The 22,091-nt window shown below is 40.6% G+C and overlaps 2 protein-coding genes across 3 annotated transcripts; both read left to right on the top strand.

Annotated features, from left to right (window-relative positions):
- The first annotated feature begins 2,110 nt into the window (after nt 1-2,110).
- Nucleotides 2,111-14,411, top strand: LOC113448328 (uncharacterized). Of its 2 annotated transcripts, none has more exons than XM_087940630.1 (6): nt 2,111-2,765; nt 4,661-4,712; nt 5,242-5,429; nt 7,534-7,692; nt 9,314-9,421; nt 14,353-14,411. In XM_087940630.1, the coding sequence occupies exons 1-6, from the start codon at nt 2,562-2,564 to the stop codon at nt 14,353-14,355; spliced, it is 714 nt and encodes a 237-aa protein (XP_087796756.1). In that variant the 5' UTR covers nt 2,111-2,561; the 3' UTR covers nt 14,356-14,411. The 2 variants fall into 2 exon arrangements, with proteins under 2 accessions (XP_087796756.1, XP_026574763.2); XM_026718978.2 differs by lacking the exon at nt 14,353-14,411 and adding an exon at nt 10,135-10,312.
- Nucleotides 13,922-21,009, top strand: LOC113453556 (uncharacterized). The gene is made up of 6 exons (XM_087940634.1): nt 13,922-14,572; nt 15,860-15,911; nt 17,742-17,929; nt 18,264-18,422; nt 20,182-20,289; nt 20,826-21,009. The coding sequence occupies exons 1-6, from the start codon at nt 14,417-14,419 to the stop codon at nt 20,937-20,939; spliced, it is 777 nt and encodes a 258-aa protein (XP_087796760.1). The 5' UTR covers nt 13,922-14,416; the 3' UTR covers nt 20,940-21,009.
- The last annotated feature ends 1,082 nt before the right edge of the window (nt 21,010-22,091 follow it).

Genomic DNA, 22,091 nt, shown 5'->3' on the forward strand with positions numbered 1-22,091 from the left:
GGCTGTGTTTCATACATCTTTTTAAACCAGAACGATTTATGGTCAAGAAGCCCAACTGGATTTTGCTGATCTGCTTAGGTGAGGATTGTGGGCTGGGTGCAGCTGATTCTTTAAACCTTATGAGATCCTTCATAACAACAACTGAATGAAAAACTGCTGGTGACCTTCTACCGCTGCGCCACAGAAAGCATTTTAACATACTGCACCTCTGTATGGTTTGCCAATTGCACAGTGGCAGATAGGACAGCACTCCAGAGGGTTAATGTCATTGCCCAGAAGATCATTGGTTGCCCTCTCCCCTTTTTGGAAGAGCCTTATAACTCCCACTGCCTTAAGAACGTTCAAAACATTCTCAAAAGTCCATCTCATCCTGGGAACTCTTTTTCTGAACTATTATCATCTGGCAGATGGTACAGAATAATAAAAACAAGGACAAATAGGCTGAAAAACAGCTTCTATCCCAGGGCAGCAGCTCTTTTGAATTCTGCTGTATAGTGCAGTGTTGGTGTGGTGTCACGAGTTTTCGGTTCAATGTGTGAAGGGTGAAGGATGTGTGTTTGTGTTTATTTTCATGGTCATGGTCATGATGTGCACTGAAGGTGGTGTTTGATTTTATTGTACGAGGTGCAATGACAATAAAGTAAACTAACTAACTAACTTTGTGGCAGCCGGAAATCAGCGTGGAAGAGAGCACACAAGGCATCGTGACTGTGCTGTCCAAACTTTCTGAGGAGGACAACGGGACCTTTCTGGATTGGTTGGGTCGTTGTGTTCCCTGGTGATCCATCGGTCTCACTCTTATGTCATTGGTTCATAATTCACTGAGAGGTGATGGGGCCTTCAATAAATTACTTCCTGTCGTGAAAGTCCTTGTCTTGTTGTTTCCTCTCTTTCAGAAAATTTCAAACTACTGCATATATTATACAAATATTTTATAAAGAAAAAATAATGCAATCATGAAGGACCTATGAAGACTGTTCTGGGTTTGGAGGCTGGGAAGACTGATTCCACAGATGTCGCAAAATATATATTTAGGATCGCTAATGTAGTGTCAGTGTATGAAGTACCAAGAGAGCTATGTCGCACGCCTATTGTTTAATGTTATTTCCCTCTATATCTCTGATATTTATTACTTGATCCCTTCAAATCTTTAAATTTAGCCATTGATATTTTCATCTAGATTTTTTTTAATGCATGAAGATGTTTACACTAATGAGTAAACATTGCTGAGGCAAATCAAAGAGACACATTAGGAGCAAAAAAGTGCCAGATTTAAACATGGAACAGTGATGCTGAAACAAATACAGACTTGAGTGTCCTGGATAGCCCTGAACACCTCTGTGTTTATTGCAAAACATGGAGTTATACTTCCAATATTCATGGTCTTCAGAATTCAATTGCTATCACAGTGCAGGGGAAAAAAGTTGATTTTGATAATCTTAGTAGATCAGCAGTTTATTTCTCCTGTGAATATTTAAGATATTCAAACTAAGTACCAACATTTTAAATTCCTTTGTATTCTAGATGATTATCTGAATAGAAGCAAGCAAATTTAACACCTTCTTATTACTTGCTTATGGCCTTTAAGTTTCATTTCAGGTTTTGCTTTAGGACATTTTGAAGACACTTAAATTTTTTGGATTACGTTTGCTCCTTATGAATAGCATATAACATCCAGAGCTTTTGTGTTTAGGCAGACATTGAATAGGGAAACTAATTATGAGTGCAATTACTGGACACATTTTGCATAAGTTGGAGGCGACTCCATTTAAATGCCTCATTTTCTTTTATGCTGTCTCTTTTGAGCTCTGGGCCTCAGGTGTTTATTTGCTTATTTGATTTATTCCATATTTTAATTTCGGTGCGGCTCAATCCAGACAACTTTAGCTGTCTATAGGAGGCATATAGTAAGATAGATATAAATGCCATCAAGAGAAAATTTTAACTCTTGAGGTTTAGCCTTGCTTGGAAAATTGTCTCAATGTAATCTTTATGTTCATTTTATTTTCTTTGCCTAGACATTTTTTCCATTATACAAGATTCTAGGTGTGTGTGTGTGAGAGAGAGAGGGGGGGGGAGGGAGGGAGGGAGGGAGGGAGAGAGAGAAGATGGTTTATAAAACCCCAAAAGATTTTTGGGAATGGTTTGAACCTGTTGGAGGCATACAAAGCCTGAGAAATGGCTATTTTGTCTTTTAAAATTTGAATTGCACTTTCCAGTGCCTTTTGTTTACCATTTTTAACTGGTTTTGTTGTTTCTGACTTTTTGTTGCAATTATTTGGATATTCGTTTTTACTATTTTATTTGCGTCAGCTTCCCAGCGTCATGTATTCAAGATGTATAAATATGCACAAGGAAACAAATCAGGGCTAAAAAAAAAAGTGTTAGCCTCCAACTGTTGGAGACAAGACCTCACCCTTTCCCAAGCCCCCTGGCCATATTCCTACCAAACTGGTATCTTCACATGAAATAGGATTAGAGTGCATGCCCAATGTGTAGATGAAGTTTATTAAAAAGTCTTAAGTAGGTGTTGCCTTTTCCTTATAAATGCCCTTTGTACAATGAGAAGAAGCATTTGGAACAAATCCAGGTTAGAAGCCGAAACTGCAGCTCCCGGAGCAATGGACTTCTGCGTTTTCAGCGTTCTGGTGACTGGATCCGATCGAGGGATCGGTCTGGGTCTGGTGAAGAGGTTTCTGGAGCTGCCTTCTCCACCCAAATGGATCTTTGCTACAACTCTTGATCTGGAAGGAGAAGAAACCAAGGTAAGGAATCACTTAATGGAACAGGATGGCGGGGTACAATGGTTAAGATGTTGGACCTAGGGCGGGATGACCTTGGTACCCCTTCCCAGTTGGCCATAAAGCTCCTAGGTGATTTGCCGCTTCCTGAGTATCTCTCAGCCCACATGCCCCCCAAGGGTTGTTGAGGGAGAAGAAGTGTATATCAACTTGGGCTTCCGGGTGCAGGATGGGAGAAGATGAGACTTGGGAAACGGAAGAGCAGTTGAGTTAACAGTTCACTGTAGCCCGCGGTTTATTTTAGTCTGACTATTTTGTGTAAAACACAACTGAGTCCAAGCAATCTGCTAATTCCTCCCAACGTTACTTGATGGGGATGCACAGCAAGGCATGTTAAGAATGTGGGGGTGGGGTGGGGGTGGGGGGTTTGAAGAAAAAGAGAAACTGTTTATAAAATAATCTGAAGGATCCATATAGAAGTGAGCCATAGCTGCAGATGTCCAGAGCAGAGTATGAAAATATTAAATGGTGGAAGTTGGGGGGGGAGAAAAAGGATAAGGATGGAGAGGGACTTAGGGATGCTTTTTCCTAAAAAATTTTTTTCTTATTTCTTTTCTTTTTTTTTGTTTATTTAGCCTTTCTAAGGCCAAATTTCATTTTTTTAAAAATAATCATTTTCGCTTCAGCTTTTGTTCTAGTCAGTGTAAAGTTTATTTTATGTACGTAAATGTATTATTTTCTCTCTTCTTTTTGCTTCTGTTGTGGTTTGTTTTGCCTAATCAATAAGTACACATTTATAGGGTAAAGGTAAAGGTTCCCCTCACACATACATGATAGTCGTTCCCGATTCTAGGGGCCGGTGCTCCTCTCAGTTACAAAGCTGAAGAAGATCCAGCGCTGTCCGAAGACGTCTCCGTGGTCATGTGGCCGGCATGACTAAATGCCAAAGGCGCACGGAACGCTGTTCCCTTCCCACCAAAGGGGTCCCTATTTTTCTACTTGCATTTTTAACATGCTTTCAAACTGCTAGGTTGGCAGAAGCTGGGACAAGTAACGGGAGCTCACTCCGTTACGCGGTGCTAGGGATTCGAATGGCTGAACTGCCGATCTTTCTAATCGACAAGCTCAGCGTCTTAGTCACTGAGCCACCGCATCTCCGTGTTTATACTAGTGTAATATAAAGATACACAACTTCACAACTTGGTGACCTCCTGATTGGATAACTGTAACACGCAGTACATGGGGCTGTCCCTGAAAACCATCTACCTCTTACAACTGTATTGATGTGTGAAGTTCTGGATATTTACAGTTTGCTGGTATTACGCAGCTCTTCATGAGCCACACCATCTTCCAGTTTCATTGTGGCTGCCATTCAAGGAGTTGGTTATCACCTTTAAAGCTCTGACTAGCTTTATTATAAACCTACCTATCCCTGAAGGTACTTTCCTATCCTACCAGTTTGGGTATGGTGAGTGTGCTCCAGGCCTGTCCCCTTAAATGTCACCAGGCAGGATTTAGGAAGTTATAGCAGCACCTGCCCTGTGGAACACACATTGCCCAAGATCCAGTAAGACCCTACCTGCCTAGCCTTCTGGATGGCCTTGAGTTAGCATGACCCTGGTCAATCTAGACATTGCTACATGCAAAAGTGTTTGGAGACACTGGGAGTTTTCAATGCTTTTATTGCCTCTTTATGTTTTTATTGCTGTTTTGGAGAGGTGCCCAGAGCTTTGGTCTATAAGATGGATATCCTTACTAGTCTTTCAAATAAATAAATATATTGACATAACTTTTTTTAATTTACTGTTCATTTTGATATTGCCCTCTTTGGAACTGGATTCAATTCATTGCCTGCTTTTGATCTATAAAAATAAATTTTAATTCTGAGACAATTTTTTTTGTTTCTTACCCTTCTCCAGGAGGTAAAAGAGTTGGTGTGCAGAAATCCAAACTTGGTGTTATTACAACTAGGTAAGTTTCAAGAGTCAAAGGTAAGTTGGACAAATTTTGTTCTATAGAAGAGAACAAAGAGAGATTCAGCTAAAAGCCATTGTTGGAAGTAACAGAATCAGCAAGACCTCTGGTAAAGTTGACTGTGGTTTGCTTGGATTTCACTAGTATGTTGCAAGACCTCCAGTTATGTGGTTTCTGAATTAGCAGATTATATTTACTGTATTTGGACGATCACAGGATGACAGTAAAGAACTAATCCCTTTATTATTTAATTTCAGCCCCACTCTGAGTCTAATGTTTAGCACAGTGCCACTTTATTGGTGATCTTCAGCTACTTGTTCCAGGCATTGACTTTTTGCACTCATTGCTAATATAAACATAAATTGAAGTCAATATTTTCAACAGTTTGAACCTGGAATCTGTCAAAGTGCCACTCAAAAGAGCTATTTAGTTGTAGGGATCTTCTGAACTTCCATCAAATGTCTGATGAACAACTTTGAAAGGCATTTTGTGTAGTACATGTTGAAAAACTCTAATCATTCCTCAGATGTCACTATTCTTGAGAGCATCCAGGCAGTTTTAAAAGAAGTGGAAAAGTGTGTTGGAGATGATGGGCTGACCCTCCTTATCAACAATGCTGGCCGTTGGTTCTTTGAAAATCTAGAAAATGAGAATGCCAAGGATATGCAGACTATATATTCAGTCAACACCATTGGACCACTGCAAATGAGTCAGGTTTGTTTATTCTTTAATTATTATTTTTTTTGAAACCACATTTGAGCCGAGTACCTTATATTACAGGGATGCCCAGCCTTGACAACTTTAAGACTTAAGGACTTCAACTGCCAGCATAGCTGGCTGGGAAATTCTGGGTGTTGAAGTCCACAAGTGTTAAAGCTGCCAAGGTTGAATATCTCTAATATATTATTTAACACAAAACTAAAAAAAAAATAACTCAGAATAAATAAAGCAGAATGATAATGCTCAAAATGAGTAGAAATGAGTAGAAGGAGAAACATCCTTGACCTACCTGATTAGTCAGAATAACTTCTGGATCACTTTGTGGTAAGAATCACCCATAATCCTTGACACAATCCTTAGGTGTCATGCCCTTGTTGGAGTCCAATTCTGAGGGGGAGATTGAGCAACTGACAGGGAGTGGGAGTGTGGCTCCGGTGGCTGTGGAAGAAATGGGGGAAGAGCACAGTCTGGTTGGGCATTCAGAGGAAGACCCAGGCACATCCCCTCTTTATCCTAGAGCACACAGGGAGGAACGGAGAAGGGAGCAACATGTCTTGCGGGAGAGGAAAAGGCCCTGATCCCTTTCGTTAGTTGCAGCTAGGAGAACAAGATATAAGTGGGGCATTTTAAATAGCTCTTTGCTGGAAGCAAAGTGCCCTTTACCTTGGTCGATGCTTATCTGGGTTTTGACATCTTCCCAACTGTGGTTGCTGCGTTATCTTGTGGAAGTCTGCAATTTATCATCCTGGCCTGCCATGTTAATGACTCCAGTGTGGTTTGTGTTGGGTTTTTTATTTTGAATTATTTTTACTTTTGGTTTGGACTGCATTTACTCTCTTCGTAGATTGTTTTTGGAAGCATTTGATATCAAGTCGAGGATAATTGGACATTGAGGCCCAAGTTGGAAGCATTAAAGGGAATTTATTCTACTTGTGTGACTGTATTATTTTTGTGTCACGCCCCAGGTCATCACATGAGGCATATCACGACAACTTTTTACAAGGTCATCTGGGATTGTTGAGATCCTTGAACTCTGGGGAAATGGATACAGTTCTATGCAAGATAAGCTCCAGCAGGAATGGACTTGAGCTATACCTACAGAGCTAATTCTGTTTCCATGTGACCTTGATATTAATAATGGTGAAGGGAGGTTGTGCATCCCTTCTTCAAGAGGCTACTGATTCACCCAAGCAATCCTCACAACTATTGACTAGCTTCCCACCACCCCTTTGTCAGGAAGGTCATGGAAGTATATGGCAACAAAGCAATTACAGAAAACTTCTAAGGGTTCATCGAAATGGAATCACCATAATATAAGATCATCCTTTTGATGTTATCACCCACATAGATTTTAGGCAGTGTTGTCTAAAACTCTAAAATAATTCACTTCTGATTTGGGTCAGAAGAAATTGCTAAAATAGCTCATAGAGAATTATTGTCAAGTTAGGGGTTACTTGGACAAGGGTCCTGCATCCGATGCAGGGATGGAGCCAGGACTATTGGAGAGTGGGGTGCTGCCTTTGGAGCCTTTGGAGTCTGGCAGCAGTGAAGCAGAGGACCCAGGGGAGCCTGTTCCCGGTGTGCGTGTGTGCAGAGCTGCTAGAAGTCGAGAGCAGCTGAAGCAGAAGGGGCGACTCAGGAGTAAGGCTGGAAGGTGATTGCCCCTCCTATAAGGGATAAAAACCAGCCCTCGGGGATGTGCTCTTTGCAGGAAGCAAAGAAGTTCTTTAGACTCTGAGTCCTCGCTGAAGTCCTGCGAACTCTGGTTTGTTTTTGAAACTTCCGTCATTTGATATTTATCAGTAATTAAGCTTCTGTTCTTGGCATCCTTTTACAATCTTGAAAGGACTTGCTTTTATCTCGGACAATTAGGTTTAAATGACTCTTGGCTGGGAATGCAAAGAATTCCCAGTGCTGCATTAAAAAAGATTTGCTTTTATACACAATTTGTGCTTGTTTAATTTGAACAAGGCTTGGGTCAGAACACTTTGTGAGGATTCCCTTGGAAATCAGCTTCAGTTGATAGAAGTCCCTCTGGCTACCTGATGCACAGACCTAACTTCATTCCTTTCTCTCTTTTCCTCTTTTTCTCTTCAAGGCCTTTCTACCCCTGTTGAAGAAGGCAGCACAGAAAAGTCCAAGGCCAGGACTGAGCACCAGCAAAGCGGCTATTATCAATATTTCCAGTGCCCTTGGCTCAATGGAGGTTATGCTTATTTGGGACAAAGTACAAGTAGTTTCATACCGTTGCAGTAAGGTACCTAATGTGATGTCTGTCTGGATTTGCCTGCACATAGTTGGAACTTCCGTTTTCAGTCATTGCTGGGTTTGTCCCTACATGAGCCATGGTGGTACAGTGGTTAGACTGCGGCACTGCAGGCCGCCTGCAATTTGGCAGTTCAAATCCCACCAGGCTTAAGGTTGACTCAGCCTTCCATCCTTCCGAGGTGGGTAAAATGAGGACCCAGATTGTTGGGGGCAAGAGGCTGACTCTGTAAACCGCTTAGAGAGGGCTGTAAAGCACTGTGAAGCGGTAGATAAGTCTAAGTGCTATTGCTACATGCTTGTCCCTTAAAGAGTAATTTATTGTCTACTGTTGAGATTTGGAAAGACAAAAAAATAGGGACATGTTCATACAGCTCAATTTTGTTCTTCTGCAAACCATGTGGCATAGGTTTTTCAGCTAGTGCAGAGTGCAAGTGCTCTCTTGCAGTCTTGCACACACACACACACACACACACACACACACACCAAACCTATAACCAAATTTAAATGGGCTTCGTTTCAAAATGATTTCATTTACAGAAGAAACAGATGGATGTCTACTGTCAGGACTGAAATTAAGAAAAGATGGAATTGCCTAGATCCGCTTGTTTTTCAGAAACGATTACTGTTTTCATTCATTGTAAAAACAAAAATCAGATTAAAAAGTGGGAATGTCTGGGATATAAAGTATGCTAAGCTGAGAAAACCCTTTGTTCAAACACTAGTCATTTAGATGGCTTTGTTTTAAAAAGCCAGATAAACAGCTCAACAGGCTTTGATGAAACTCCTGATTTTTGTTGTTGAGATGGTTTGCAAAACACACACACACACACACAAACACACACACACAATGATCCCACATACAGATACGATCAGCAGTCCAGAAAAACCAATATGGGGGAATTGGATGAACTTAGCTGGGATTGAAGGTGCAGGAACCAGCCTTCTAGTCCTCAACATTCAACCTGTAGTGATGCCCGTGAACAGCTAGGTGCCTGTCTCAGACAATATAATATAATATAATCAACAAATTCTCCTTTTATGACCTTGTATTCCCTTAATTTGGGATTGGGGTGATTGAATAGCGATGCCCTTTCTGACACCGTGTGAAGTTCACAGCAATTTATATTTTTTTTGCGCTCTGGGAGAGAAACATTTCCCATTACCTGGGATTGAACTCTCAACCTTCCAAGTGGGAGGCAAACATTTTATCCACTTGGCCATCATGCCACTCAATGCAATATAATCAATGAGATATTTATTTCTTTGCTACCAGAACTATCCATATGGTGGGCTTCCTTCTCTCCACTCCTCCTTTGTGTGGTGACAGAACTGTTTAGTAGTCCAGTTGTGGTGTGTTGCCTCCTCCTTTCCAGCCCTGGATGAGGCTAACCGTGTAGCTCAGTGTAGCCAAGGGATTTGTTTTCATTTTCATCTCCCATTTCCTACTTCAAAGCATGCATTTTCTTTATCCTGGTCTCAGTCATCCTGGTCAAAGGTGCTTTTTTTCAAGAGTCAGCTGCACTTTCCGATTTTTCTTTGAATACGTTGGGCTTCTCATCCAAGGAACTTCTTCCCTTATAGTTGTGTTTTTTTTCTTTTTGCTTACGCAGGCTGCTTTAAACATGCTCACTAAGTGCCAGTCACTTGAGTATTCAAAGAGTGGGATTCTGGCAGTAGCCATCCATCCTGGCTTGGTAAATACAACTCACAACCCCTACGTAAGTCTTTTAAACGATGAAAAGAAATAATGCATTTATCCATGGACCCTGGTGTATGTGCATATACTCTGGATGAATATTTTAAATTATATGCCCTACAGTATGTTTTTATGAAATATTACATATGCAAAAAAAAAAATAATCACAGCCTAAAAAAAGAAAAATAGATGCGAAAAAGAAAACAGAAAAAGGAAGAAGGACAAAAATATATCAAAGGGAAAAAAACAGTTCTGTTTCTGCTTAAGATCTAAGGCAGGTTTCGCAGGTTCTGTGACAGATTTCTAAGAGATGGTTTATTGAAAATTGGGAAAAGATAATTTGCCAGCTTGAAAAAATCTGTTCTGGAAAACATCTTGGCATGCAGTATGCTGAACATTCATGTGGTAACACAAGTCATGTGTGTTCTGCTTTAAATTATTAGAAACAAATCCTTTGGCTTGCAAAGTATGCTTGTACTGGTTTCATTTAATTTGTTCTATTAACTCAAATTTAGGGATTTATGGAATACATTAAATCATCACTTGATCACAGAGGCTGCATTGATATACCTTTGTAAAGGTAATCAATCAACATTTGATTGACCAGTTTAATACAAATCATTCTCTATGCTAGAGTTGAATATTTATGATCAAGAAGTCCAATTAGATTCTGCTGATCTGCTTAAGTGAGAATTCTGGGTTCTTTAAACCTTATGAGATCTTTCTTTGTGGCAGCCGGAAATCACTGTGGAAGAGAGCACACAAGGCATCGTGACTGTCCTATCCATGCTTTCCGAGAAGGATAATGGGACCTTTCTGGATTGGTTAGGTCGTTGTGTTCCGTGGTGATCCAACAGTCTCACCCTTATGTCATTGGCTCATAATACTCTGAGAGGTGATGGGCCCTTCAATAAACTGCTTTCTGTCATTAAAGTCCTGGTCTTGTTCTTTCTTTCACAAATTTCAAACATCTGCATATAAAGTGGTACCTCAGTACTCATCATTAATCGGTTTTGGGAAGTGAAATGAGTATCAGAAACAATGAGTATCAAGCAAACGTTTCCCATAAGGAATAATGTCACATGGCAGCCGACACCAACAAGTTCTAACTTGTGCTTTGAGCACGAAACAAACAATGATGACCAAGACAACATTTTCATGTCAAAATGCAATGGGTACCAAATTTGATGAGTTGAGTACCAAGGAACCACTATATTATGAAGAACATTTTGTAAAGAAAAAAGTAAGCGCGCCTAACAAAATGAAATTCAATGTAGATAAAAGTAAGATTTTACACCTAGGTAAAAAAAAAACCCAACTGTATAGACTAGGTGAAATGTGGCTTAATGCTAGTAACTACAAGGGGGATCTTGGAGTCCTAATGGACAATCGATTAAATATGAGGCAACAGTGTGTGACAGCAGCCAAAAGAAACCAATGTTTGCATTAACGGGGAGAGAATCAAGATCATGTGAAGTTCTAGTACTACTTTACAAAGCCTTAGTAAGACCACACTTGGAATACTAAATCCAGTTCTGGGTACTACAATATAAAAAAGATGTTGAAGCTCTGGAAAGAGTGCAGAGAAGAGCAACAAAGTGGGGTGGAGGCTAAAACCTATGAAAAACAGTTGCAAGAATTGAATATATCTAGTCTAATGAAAAGAAGGACTGGTGGGGACATGATAACACTGTTCCAATATTTGAGGGGCTCCTACAAAGGCAAGGGGATCAAACTATTTTCCAAAGCACCAAAAGGCAAGACAAGAAACAAAGGATGGAAACTAACCAAGGAGAGAAGCAACCTAGAACTAAGGAGAAATTTCCTAATGTTGAGAGCAACTCACCAATGGAACAGCTTTCATCCAGAAGTTCTGGGTGCTTCATCACTGGAGGCTTTCAAAAAGATATTGAACAACCATTTGTCTGAAATGATATAGGGTCTCCTGTTTGAGGTTAGACTAGAAGATGTCCGAGGTTCCTTCCAACTCTATGATTCTATATTCTATGTAGGACCAACGAAGACTATTTTAGGTTGGGAGGTTGGGAAGACGGACTCCTCAAATGTTACAAAATGCATATGGGCGAGTAGGCGGCAATATAAATTCAATAAATAAATAAATATGCAATGTCAATGCGTGAAATACACAGGGCCCTGTATCTCAGGTGAGAAGCATTTCAGGTGAGAAGCATTTCATATCCTTTCAACATGTAGTCATAGACACAACGACTCCTTGTATATTCAATATTGTACTAAAAATAAAGATAGTAAGAGAGAGGGAGGAAAATTGGGAGATGTTGTTAATTAACAATAATGCTTCCCAATTATTTGTCCCAAATGTGCTTTTTAAGAGGCACCTGGACTTTCTGGTTTTTCTTTGAAAGCTGAAGAAGCTTCTTGGATGAGAAGTGAAACGTCTCTAAAGAAAAACCAGAAAGTCCAGTTGCCTCTTGAAAAAGCACCTTTGGGACATCCATGACCTGGATGACTGAGAACCTCCATGGATATTTAGCTAATGGTTATTTAGATGAAAGGGAGGTGAATGAGTCCCCAAATCTCTTTGTAGACAAACTTTCTAACAAATTTATCCCCTTTTTTTCTATTTCATAATTCATGGTATTTAGGCTGGTGATCACCATATGTTTCAATTCTTACATTTGATTGCCAATGTCTGATGACAGATATGGCACAAGAAGAAGAATGAGTCTCTAAATGTTTTTGTATTTTATTTAATATGCTGTGCAAAAAAGAGATATATTGAATACTTCTGCAAAAGTTATGCTATAGATCAGTGGTTCTTAACCTTTTCTTCAGCACGGACCCTCTTTAAATACCATTTGTCACCACAAACCCCCCAAGTCTTAACTCAAGATTTAAATCATAACATTTCCACAAGTCTTCATGGACTCTCTGCGATGACATTGTGCGCCCCCATCCTAGGAGTCTGCAGACCATGGATAGCAGCTGAGGATCATTGCCATACATTGAATTAAAGGATTGGGTGCAAAAAGAATACAGAATGGAAATTGCAACAGGATGTAACAGAACAATGCACCCCAAGAAAACTTCATTTCAATTTCTTCTTAGAAGAAAATCTAAAGGTAAAGCTCATACATGCTAGTCATCTCTGGCTCTAGGGGGCAGTGCTCCTCTCCGTTACAAAGCTGAAGAGCCAGCGCTGTCCGAAGATGTCTCAGTGGTCATGTGGACGGCATGACTAAGTGCTTGAGGCGCACGGAACGCTGTTACCTTCCTACCAAAGGGGTCCCTATTTTTCTACTTGCATTTTTACATGCTTTCAAATTGCTAGGCTGGCAGAAGCTGAGTCAAGTAACAGGAACTCACTCCATTACGCAGCGCTGGGGATTCGACCTTTCTGATTGACAAGCTCGGTGTCTTAGCCTCAATTCCCCTCTATAATCCCTTCCTGTTTGACCTATTGGTGATGATTCCTATTTGCATGGGGAAGAAATTTCTGTAGGAAAGCATGTGCTTATATCAGAAATTAGAAGGACTTTTTCATTCTCATATTTAAGACTCAAGGGGAGGTTGGCCCATTTGCTTTTGAACCATAAGCGAGGAAGGTGGGGGAAGACCCTCATTATTAAACAAATCACAAGAATTCCTGTTTACAATATTAGAAGCAACTTCATTGACTTGGTATCTCCCCTTTGCAAGGACTGCTCACCCATCGTTCACTTAATTTATTCAAATTTAGTTCAAGTACAGGCATTACAGATAGTCCTCAATTGTACAATTCGAACAATCTACATTGCTAAACAAAGCAGTTCTTAGCGACAGTCACAGGTGTCAGGATTGAGTTAGTTTTTTCCATTGCCGTTGTAACTTTGAACAGTTGGTAATTTGAGGACTAACTGTACATGATGTATTGGACATATAGCTTTATAAGCTAAAATGGCAACGGCTGGTATAACACAAATACATCTTTATTAGAGTTGACAATTTATAGTCAAGAGGTCCAACTGTGCTTGGCTGATTGGCTTAGGTGAAGAATCTGGGCTGGGCAGGACTGGTTCTTTAAACCTTATGATATCCGTTTTTGAGCGTGGAAGATAGCACACAAGGCATCATGACAGTACTAACCATACTTTCAGAGGACAACGGGACCTTTCTGGATTGGTTGGGTCATCGAATTCCCTGGTGATCTACCACTCTTATCCTGATGTCATTGGCATAAAATGCACTAAGAGATGATGGTGCTTTAATAAGCTACTTTCTCTCAGGAAAGTCCTAGTCTTGTTGTTTTCTTTGATTCACAAGATCTCAAACATTTGCATGCATTATTAAACACATTTTGTAAAAGAAAAAAAAATGGTACTATGTAGGATCAATGACAACGATTTTGGGTTGGGAGGTTGGAAAGCCTGACTTTACAAGTGTTACAAAAAGATATTTAGGATCACATAGACAATGTCAATGTGTGAAATAAAGATAACCCAATATCTCAAGGCAGAAGCGCTGTTTTTTAGAATGTATTTTTTCAAGACACATACATGCAGAAACAATTATTTGTATCTCCGTACAGTATCTTACCAAAAAAAGAAGAGAGAAAGAGAGGGAGAAGAAAAGGGAGATTGTGGAGTTGCCATATTCTCCAAAATGCTCTTTGTAGACAAACTTATGTAATCTCAGACAAGCCTCTTCTTTAAAACTTCCGGTGTTGGAGGACCCACAACTTTTGAAGGCAGCCTGTTGCACTGGTTAATTGTTCTCACTGTCAGGAAATTTCTCCCTATTTCTAAGTTGTGTTCTATGAAATATATTACAGCTATGGATGCATCTTCCTTCTGGTTTCCATGATAACTAAATTAGTTGTGGGAGCCCGCTAGATTTGCTGAGAGTTGGCAGCAAACAAATTTAATAAGAAATAAAAATTTCTCAGAAAGCCTAAAGATGGGTGTTACCCATTCGTTATATTGTTATCTCCCATAGTGAAAAGAAATTTGAAACAAACATTTGAGCAAGTTGGAAGCAGAAGCTACAGGTCCTTGAAGAGATGGCAAAATCTATGGATTTCTGTGTTTTCAGTGCCCTGGTGACTGGATCCGACCGGGGGATCGGTCTGGGTCTGGTGAAGAGGTTTCTGGAGCTGCCATGTCCACCCAAATGGGTCTTTGCTACAACCCTTGACCTGGAAGGAGAAGAAACCAAGGTAAGACTCAGTTAACAGAGGATGAGGTAGTAATTAGTTAAGAAGTTGAACTGAGGCTGAACGTCAAAGTTGTGTTTTGAGCCCTATAGGAATATTCTGACCCACATACACAAATAGTGCATGACAATTATATTCTTCCCTTTGCAGGAAGCAGTGTAACTGTACCGTGCAGATTGCATTTGTTCTATTTAAATAGTATAGAGTTCTTTTTTTCCTTTTGCTTAAATTCTATTGACTTTATTTACTATACATTCTCTTTGACTGTATATTTATGTTTTTCTCTTTAGTACTGCATACTTTCTTTTATTCTTATATTCAACAAAAAGCACCCCTTTTTCTCTATAGCAGGGGTCTCCAACCTTGGCAACTTTAAGCCGGGCGGACTTCAACTCCCAGAATTCCCCAGCCAGCTGGCTGGGGAATTCTGGGAGTTGAAGTCCGCCCGGCTTAAAGTTGCCAAGGTTGGAGACCCCTGCTCTATAGCATACTTTGTTTTTCTTATATTCAACCCAAGAGATGTTTTTCCCCAAAAGCAATGCCATTCAATGCAGAGGAATAGAATAAGCAGGGGAAAGTGATAAATTAAGGCATAGTGCAAGAGGAGAAACAGTGAATAGAAGATATAATTAAATCGAATTCATATCAACAAAATTCATGGCACCTCTCTATATCGTTTTTTTTTATCTCCACAAGCCATTCTTGCTAGCACCCCATACATTCTCTGCTTCATATTCCTACAAAATAAATGTGAGTAGATTGATTTGCTTCCCACTAATGGACTATTCTGGCCCTAATTGTCCAGATAAACATTTGCAGCTATTCTACAAGATAAGACTCCAGAATTCCAGACATGCTCAGTGTATCCAAAGAGGCGCGAACTTGTTGCTAAGCCATTCACCATTTACACCTCTATTGAACCCAGAAAATTAACCAAATGCCTTCCTCCATTAATCAGCTCACTTAGCCTTCAGCCATGGCACTTGCTGGACAGACTGTCCACACATATACGTTTCCACTTTAAAAGCTTTAAATCAGCAGTAGAGCATGGAAGATTTTGTGGGGAACAATACATGGTTGGGTTAAGTTGAATGGAGTATCATCCCAGGTTGTATTAAGCCTTTGTGTGATTTCTCAAGTTTTGTTTTGTTCAGTCAGAGATGGTGCATGCTCAATGACCATGAAGATCTAATGACCTTTCCTGCTTGCTCTTCCTTTGGATGTGGTCCTCACATCATTGTCTGAGAGTTTTAATTCACAGAAAAACTATGATCTTTTTTTTCCCTCCAGGAGCTGAGAGAGTTGGCTTGCAAACATCCGAATCTGGTGATGTTGCAATTAGGTAAGTTTCAAGGGCCATGTGAAAATGGAGCAAATTTGATACTACAGGAATGCCCAAAGTAACCAAAGTTATTCTTGAAGTTAACCAAAAATGTAACATTGGGTTCACATGAATAAGTTTCCCAGAGAGAAAAGAATTGAACATAAATGCCTCCACATGTTAGAACAGCTTTCTCCAGAGAACATTTTGAACAACTAGATATCTTGGTAAGTATTAGTTGTTCCAGAGTGTTCCGTCTGAAGAAAGACTTGTCAGCTTTGATGTTGAATTCATCACACATATAGAATAGAATAGAATAGAATAGAATAGAATAGAATAGAATAGAATAGAATAGAATAGAATAGAATAGAATAGAATTCTTTTTTGGCCAAGTGTGATTGGACACACAAGGAATTTGTCTTGGTGCAAATGCTCTCAGTGTACATAAATGAAAAAATACATTCATCAAGAGTCCAGAACCATCAGGTACAACACTTAATGATAGTCATAGGGTGCAATAAGCAATCAAATCATACTGGGAAACAGTCAATAAAAATTGTTAGGATACAAGCAACAAAGTTATAGTCATAAGGTGGAGGAAATGGGTGAAAGGAAGGATTTGGATCAATCTGGAGCTCTGTTATTGGCTAGAGAGGCCTTCAGAAAAGCCCGCAGAAGAAATGGGCCAAGGTGGGCAACACCTGGCTGCAACTATCCAAAGATAAGTAGTAGGGCAGCTCCACCCCACAATCCCCACTCTAGCTTAATTTTTACCCATCTACCCTACAGTGGGCAGGATTTTAATTAGGGCTTATTTTGGGGGTAGGGCTTATATTGGTTGTACGTGTAAAAATCAAGCTAGGGCTTACGTTCTGAGTAGGTTGTATTTTGGGGGAAACATGGTACCAATGTTTTTCAAAATTAGCATCTTTAAGATATGTGGACTTCGGCTCCCAGGGCTGATTCCAAACTTTTCTGAGAGTCCATAAACTGAATCTCTTGGCAGCTCTAATAGGCAGCTCTGTATGATTTCAACAGGCAAAGTATATATTCTTTCACAGAGCTCAGAAAGACCTTTACGTTTTAGTTATTTATTTGGTTTCTATAGCCACCTATCTTTATGCAATTGACTCCATTGTTGGGTTGGGGTAGTGGCAGTAATCCACCAGTTTGGCCTTGTTCTGCTGAGTTGGTAGCGGCGATGAGCAGCGGAGACGGAAGCAATTCTCTCCGCCGCTCTGCTGTTGGGCCCACCTGCCTGCCTGGGCTTCCATATTCATCTTTACTTCCTGCTTTTGAAGCGCAGCTGCTTTGCGCGGGACAGCAGAGGGCTATGTGGCACTTGCTGAAGCAACTGGGAGAGCGCAGGGTTGCAGGAGGTGAGTTGGAATGCCTCTGTGCCTGCACAAAAAGTGCGTTTGGCACGTGCGCGCACGCAAAGTGTGCGCACGTGTGCAAAGTGCGCCCACCAAGCCACGCCCCACAAACCGATGATAAAACTTTTTGAATTCCACCACTGGGTTGGGGTTTGAATGTTGTAAAAACAGTGTCAGTTGTGAGTTTATGCACTAGGCTAGACAAATAGATAAAATGAGTTTAGCCTTAGGTGAGAGTAAGTTCAGAGTAGAGTGACTAGATCAGATTGTGTGATCGTAAGAGTTCTTGCTTTTAGTCATGTGCTTTTGTATTGTCCATGCCCTCAGCTGCTGGGGATGACGCTCTCACGCTGCTGTTCCAGAACATGTTTAGTTGCAGAAGAAACACAAAGATATGTGGTTTCAGGAAACGCTTCTCTTGCAGTTCTGAAACTCCATGTTGCTCATATTGCCATAACCTTGTTTTTTATCTTAGATGTTACTAACCTTGAAAGCATCCGAGCAGCTCAGAAAGAAGTGCAGAAATGCGTTGGAGAAGGTGGCCTGACCATCCTATACAACAATGCCGGCATTTGGACCTTCAGTGATCTGCAAACAGAAAATGCCAAGGATATGATGAGTATTTACTCTGTCAATACTATTGGAACCCTGCAAATGAGTCAGGTGGGTTTCCGAACAAAACTTCTTTTAAAGCAAGGAAGACTGCTTTAATTCAAGAAAAAAAGATTGAGCCAGTGAATTTCGTATAACTAGGCAGCAAAGTAATACTGTAGTGGTCAAAACAACGAAGTTGAAATTGCAAGCCAGTTTGGGAGCAGGTTGAAACATTAAAGGTAGATGCTTCTTTTTAGGCAGCATTGGAACCCAACAATTTCCTGGATGACTCAACGAAAGTCCCTTTTTGCAAAGGAGACAGAAGGCCTTCCCCATGTCATTGTGTGGTTCCTTCTCCTCGGCCGAACTGCGGCTCATTTTCTCTTTTCTTGTCTCTTATCAGGCCTTCCTACCCCTGCTGAAGAAAGCAGCCCAGAGAAGCCCAGGTCAAGGGCTGAGTTGCAGTAAAGCAGCTATTATTAACATGTCCAGCAGCACGGGCTCAATTGAATTGATGGCTTATTGGGTCCAATGTCAGATAATTGGATACCGCTGCAGTAAGGTACCTAATGAGTTGTCTATGTAGACTTGCCTGCAGACAATGGAAATTCCTTTTTCCACCATGAATGCATCTGTCCATTGGGAAAATGCAACAATCCTAGACCAGGCCAAGTCCAAAAATGCCAGGGAATTTCTAGAAGCCCTGCACTGACTACTCAGCCATCAACAGACACATATGCACATTAACAACAAAAGAGACTATCACCCAGCCCAAACAGGGCACGAAAGATCCAAGCACTTCTCTACCAGTAACCACTCAGATCAGCATAGATTAACTCCAAGGCCAACTTCAGACCAACAATCAAGTAAGCACTACCCCAATCAGGAAACTGCCAAAGAGCCAGCAGCAAACAGCCCAACCAAAATGCCTCTAAGACCCCCTCCACAACCCACACAGACATGAGGCACCAGAATATAAACTGACAGCAAACAGCACTCCTTACTAGCACTGATGATGTTATGTAGTTAGGTAATGAAACGTCGGCAAGAAAACAAGCAAGCTCAGAGGGCATCAAGGACCCCTCATTTCAGTCCTGAGCTACAAATATTTTCCATTATTGGCAATTGTCCATGCTTGTGTGTCCCTAATCCCACATTTCTCATCAAGTCCTGAGACGCAACACTGTTTGATTTATTTGTTAAATTTATATACCGCTCACCTCACTGTCTGTAGAGCTTTTATGGCCACTATTTGCTGTACCAGCTCTGGGTCAGCAGTGATGCTTCGTTGTCACTATCTTTGCTGGTCTACAAGCAGTTTCCAAATATTGATGGAGAAGTCTTCTATGAAAGGGCTCCCTGGCACTCTGGAGTGATTCTTCAAAACAATTTTGTTCCAATTCAAGGGTGGAAGGGGAAGGTTCTTTGAAAAAGAGATTTCATTTATTTTTGAGAATGACCTAGGCTTCCTTAGAAAGCATAAAACACAATTTTAATCCCCAGCAAAACCTCTTTTATTGCCACAGCTGTGAATTACGTTCATTCACAGCCGGCCAGGCATCACAAACAGTTTTTCAGGGAAATGTTTATAAACACCCACCTTATTGCACTTGGAATGCGGCCAGAGAACTAATTGGCAGACGCAGGGCAAGGCCAAACTTGACACAGAGTGAACAGAACTTTTCAAAGCTTGAAGCGAGCAGATGAACTAATTGCTTCCTGCCAAAGCTCACATCCCGTTTGCTCTTCTTTTATGTCCTATGGGAGGGGCCAGTCTTCTCCAAGGTGTGGCCTTACTCCTGAGTCGACCCTGCTTTCTCAATTGTTCTGGTCTTCTGGTAGTCCTGCGCATGCAGAGGCTGGGAACCGGTTCCATAAGCTCCCCGCCTCACTGCTGTCCGAACCCGAAGGCAGCTGCTGACTGCCAGACTACCCTGGCCCCATCTCTTCCTCTGATGCAGAGCCCTCTTCTGGGTCTTCCTCAGCCTCCAGACCCGGCCCAGGTTCCTCCCCAACCTCCTTACTATTGTCCAACTCTGCTGCCAGCTCCATCAGCTGCCGGCGAGCCACAACAGTTATTAAACAGAACCTGATACATATTTTCATTTGCATGAGATTGCAAAATAATGACGATAGATATTTCTTCCCTTTTGTGTCCTCAAGGAATGTTTTAGTTCATTGCTGATCTGGCTTTCCAGGCCCTCACGTAACATTTCACAAATAATCTCCTATTGTACGCTATTTATTTTCACCATATTCTTCCTTTTTCTCTTCAATGCATTTTCCAATCATAGTTCTTTTTTTTTTTTTAATCCATGCAGGCTGCTCTAAACATACTCACGAAATGCCAGTCTCTTCAATATTCAGCCGATGGGATTATGAGTGTCGCCATCTATCCTGGTTCAGTTAGCACTGCTCGCAACCCAATTGTAAGTATTTTTTGACATGGGAAACCAATAAAAGCAAATGTTTGTAGCTCAGGGTTGAAAGTTGGTGGTGCTCTAAGTTGTTTTCTTGCAGACGTTTCATTACCCAACTAGGCAACATCATCAGTGCTAGGGATGATTTTCCCTAGCACTGATGATGGTACCTAGTTTGTGTAATGAAACGTCTGCAAGAAAACAACCAAGCCCAGAAAGCACCAAGGACCCCTCGAATAAGAGTTCCGCTTTGCAAATATTATGACTAATTTTGTTTATTCGCGACGTGCATTTGCAAGGAATATTCATGCGTGGTTAGCCTAATTTAACCCAAATGTAGGGATTTTCATGCTGTTTTGGATCATCATCATTGTCATCCTTCTAATGGACTGGCCTCACATACCTTTATAAGCCAAAATGATATTGGCCCGTTTAATACAAATCCATCTCTGTTAGGGTTGAACTTATTCTGCTGATCTATTTATGGGAGGGCAAGACTGTTTCTTTAAACCTCGTGAGATCTGTTTGTTTGTTTTTTGTGGTAGCCGGAAATCAGTGTGGAAGAGAGCACTCAAGGCATCATGGCTGTGCTGTCCAAGCTTTGTGAAGAGGACAACGGGACCTTTTTGGATTGGTTGGGTCGCCCAGTTCCCTGGTGATCCATCGGCCTCACCCTTAAGAGAGCGAGTGGCGATGGAACCTTCAATAAACCACTGAACGTCATGAAAATCTTCATCTTACTTTCTCTTTATTTCAGAAAGGTTTTTTTTTAAAAAAAACATTGCCAATTATTGGGGAGGTTGGAAAGACTGACTCCAAAGATGCATAAAGTATGAACATACATAACACACACACACACATACACACACACACACATGAAAAAGAAAGTTGAGAAGCCAAGCAAAAAATTTTTAAAAAAGGAAAGAAAGATAAGTAAAGAAACAAAAATCAGAAAAGCTAAAGCAACTTCCAATCTTGCTTCCCACAAACGCAATTGTACTTCCACCCTCTTCTATATTACAAAATTCCTTCTGCCTGTTATTCAGTCCTTTTTCAGAACTCATCATTTCACTTTTCCCCTCCCCATTTCCACCAAAACATCCAGAAAGTTTCCAGACTGTTATAAAAGTTCTTATTGCTGTGTCCATGTCCAAATAGGTCAGTGGTGCCATTTCTCCCAGTTCTGGCATTTTTGTGATCCGTTCTTCCATGGTGGGTGATTCAGTATTTCTCCATTTATGGCACTTCTGTAGGAAACCCTATTAGCAAACCAGATTGAACTAAATCATTCCTTGAGGACGCAAAAGTGAAGAAATGTGTATTTTAATCATTCTTCATCTTATGCATGTAAAAATGTGTTTCAGGGTCTTTTTAATAACCTGGCTGGCCTGCCAAAACAATATCCCATCCAATGGTTGTGTGTGGGTTTGTTTTTTTTGCAAGTATGTGTATCTTCCTGGGGCAATAATTCCCACCAATATTAGTTTTGGTCTTCTTTTGTGATGATTTTTTTTTCACTCTTAGAAAATAAATAAAAATGGAACATATTTCTGTAGAACCAAAGTGTACAAAGAAAATCCATTCAACTTATTTTTTTCTTCTTCTTAATTTTACTCCTTACATTAGAATTAGTTTTTTCTCAAGGGTAAATTAAAGTCTCTTTAAAAAAAAAAAAGAATTTAGACAAAGTTCTCGTGAGGAAGAGCTCAAAAGTGCAAGGGAACTCTTTGGCCCAAGAACTCTGCTCCAGTCCAAAATCTGGGAATGCCATTTGTAGAAGAGCAAAGACGACGGCAGTAAAGCAACGTTGC

The sequence above is a fragment of the Pseudonaja textilis genome, chromosome 11 (genome assembly GCF_049901715.1).
Source record: "Pseudonaja textilis isolate UNSWEBS1 chromosome 11, rPseTex1.2, whole genome shotgun sequence".
Taxonomy (NCBI): domain Eukaryota; kingdom Metazoa; phylum Chordata; class Lepidosauria; order Squamata; family Elapidae; genus Pseudonaja; species Pseudonaja textilis.

Excerpts from the sequence above, each read along its gene's own strand:
- LOC113448328 (XM_026718978.2), top strand. The coding sequence starts at position 2,562 with ATGAGAAGAAGCATTTGGAACAAATCCAGGTTAGAAGCCGAAACTGCA. Across the intron at positions 4,713-5,241 it reads CTTGGTGTTATTACAACTAG|ATGTCACTATTCTTGAGAGC; the intron begins GTAAGTTTCAAG and ends ATCATTCCTCAG. Across the intron at positions 9,422-10,134 it reads ATACAACTCACAACCCCTAC|CCGGAAATCACTGTGGAAGA; the intron begins GTAAGTCTTTTA and ends TCTTTGTGGCAG.
- LOC113453556 (XM_087940634.1), top strand. The coding sequence starts at position 14,417 with ATGGCAAAATCTATGGATTTCTGTGTTTTCAGTGCCCTGGTGACTGGA. Across the intron at positions 14,573-15,859 it reads TGGAAGGAGAAGAAACCAAG|GAGCTGAGAGAGTTGGCTTG; the intron begins GTAAGACTCAGT and ends TTTTCCCTCCAG. Across the intron at positions 20,290-20,825 it reads GCACTGCTCGCAACCCAATT|CCGGAAATCAGTGTGGAAGA; the intron begins GTAAGTATTTTT and ends TTTTTGTGGTAG.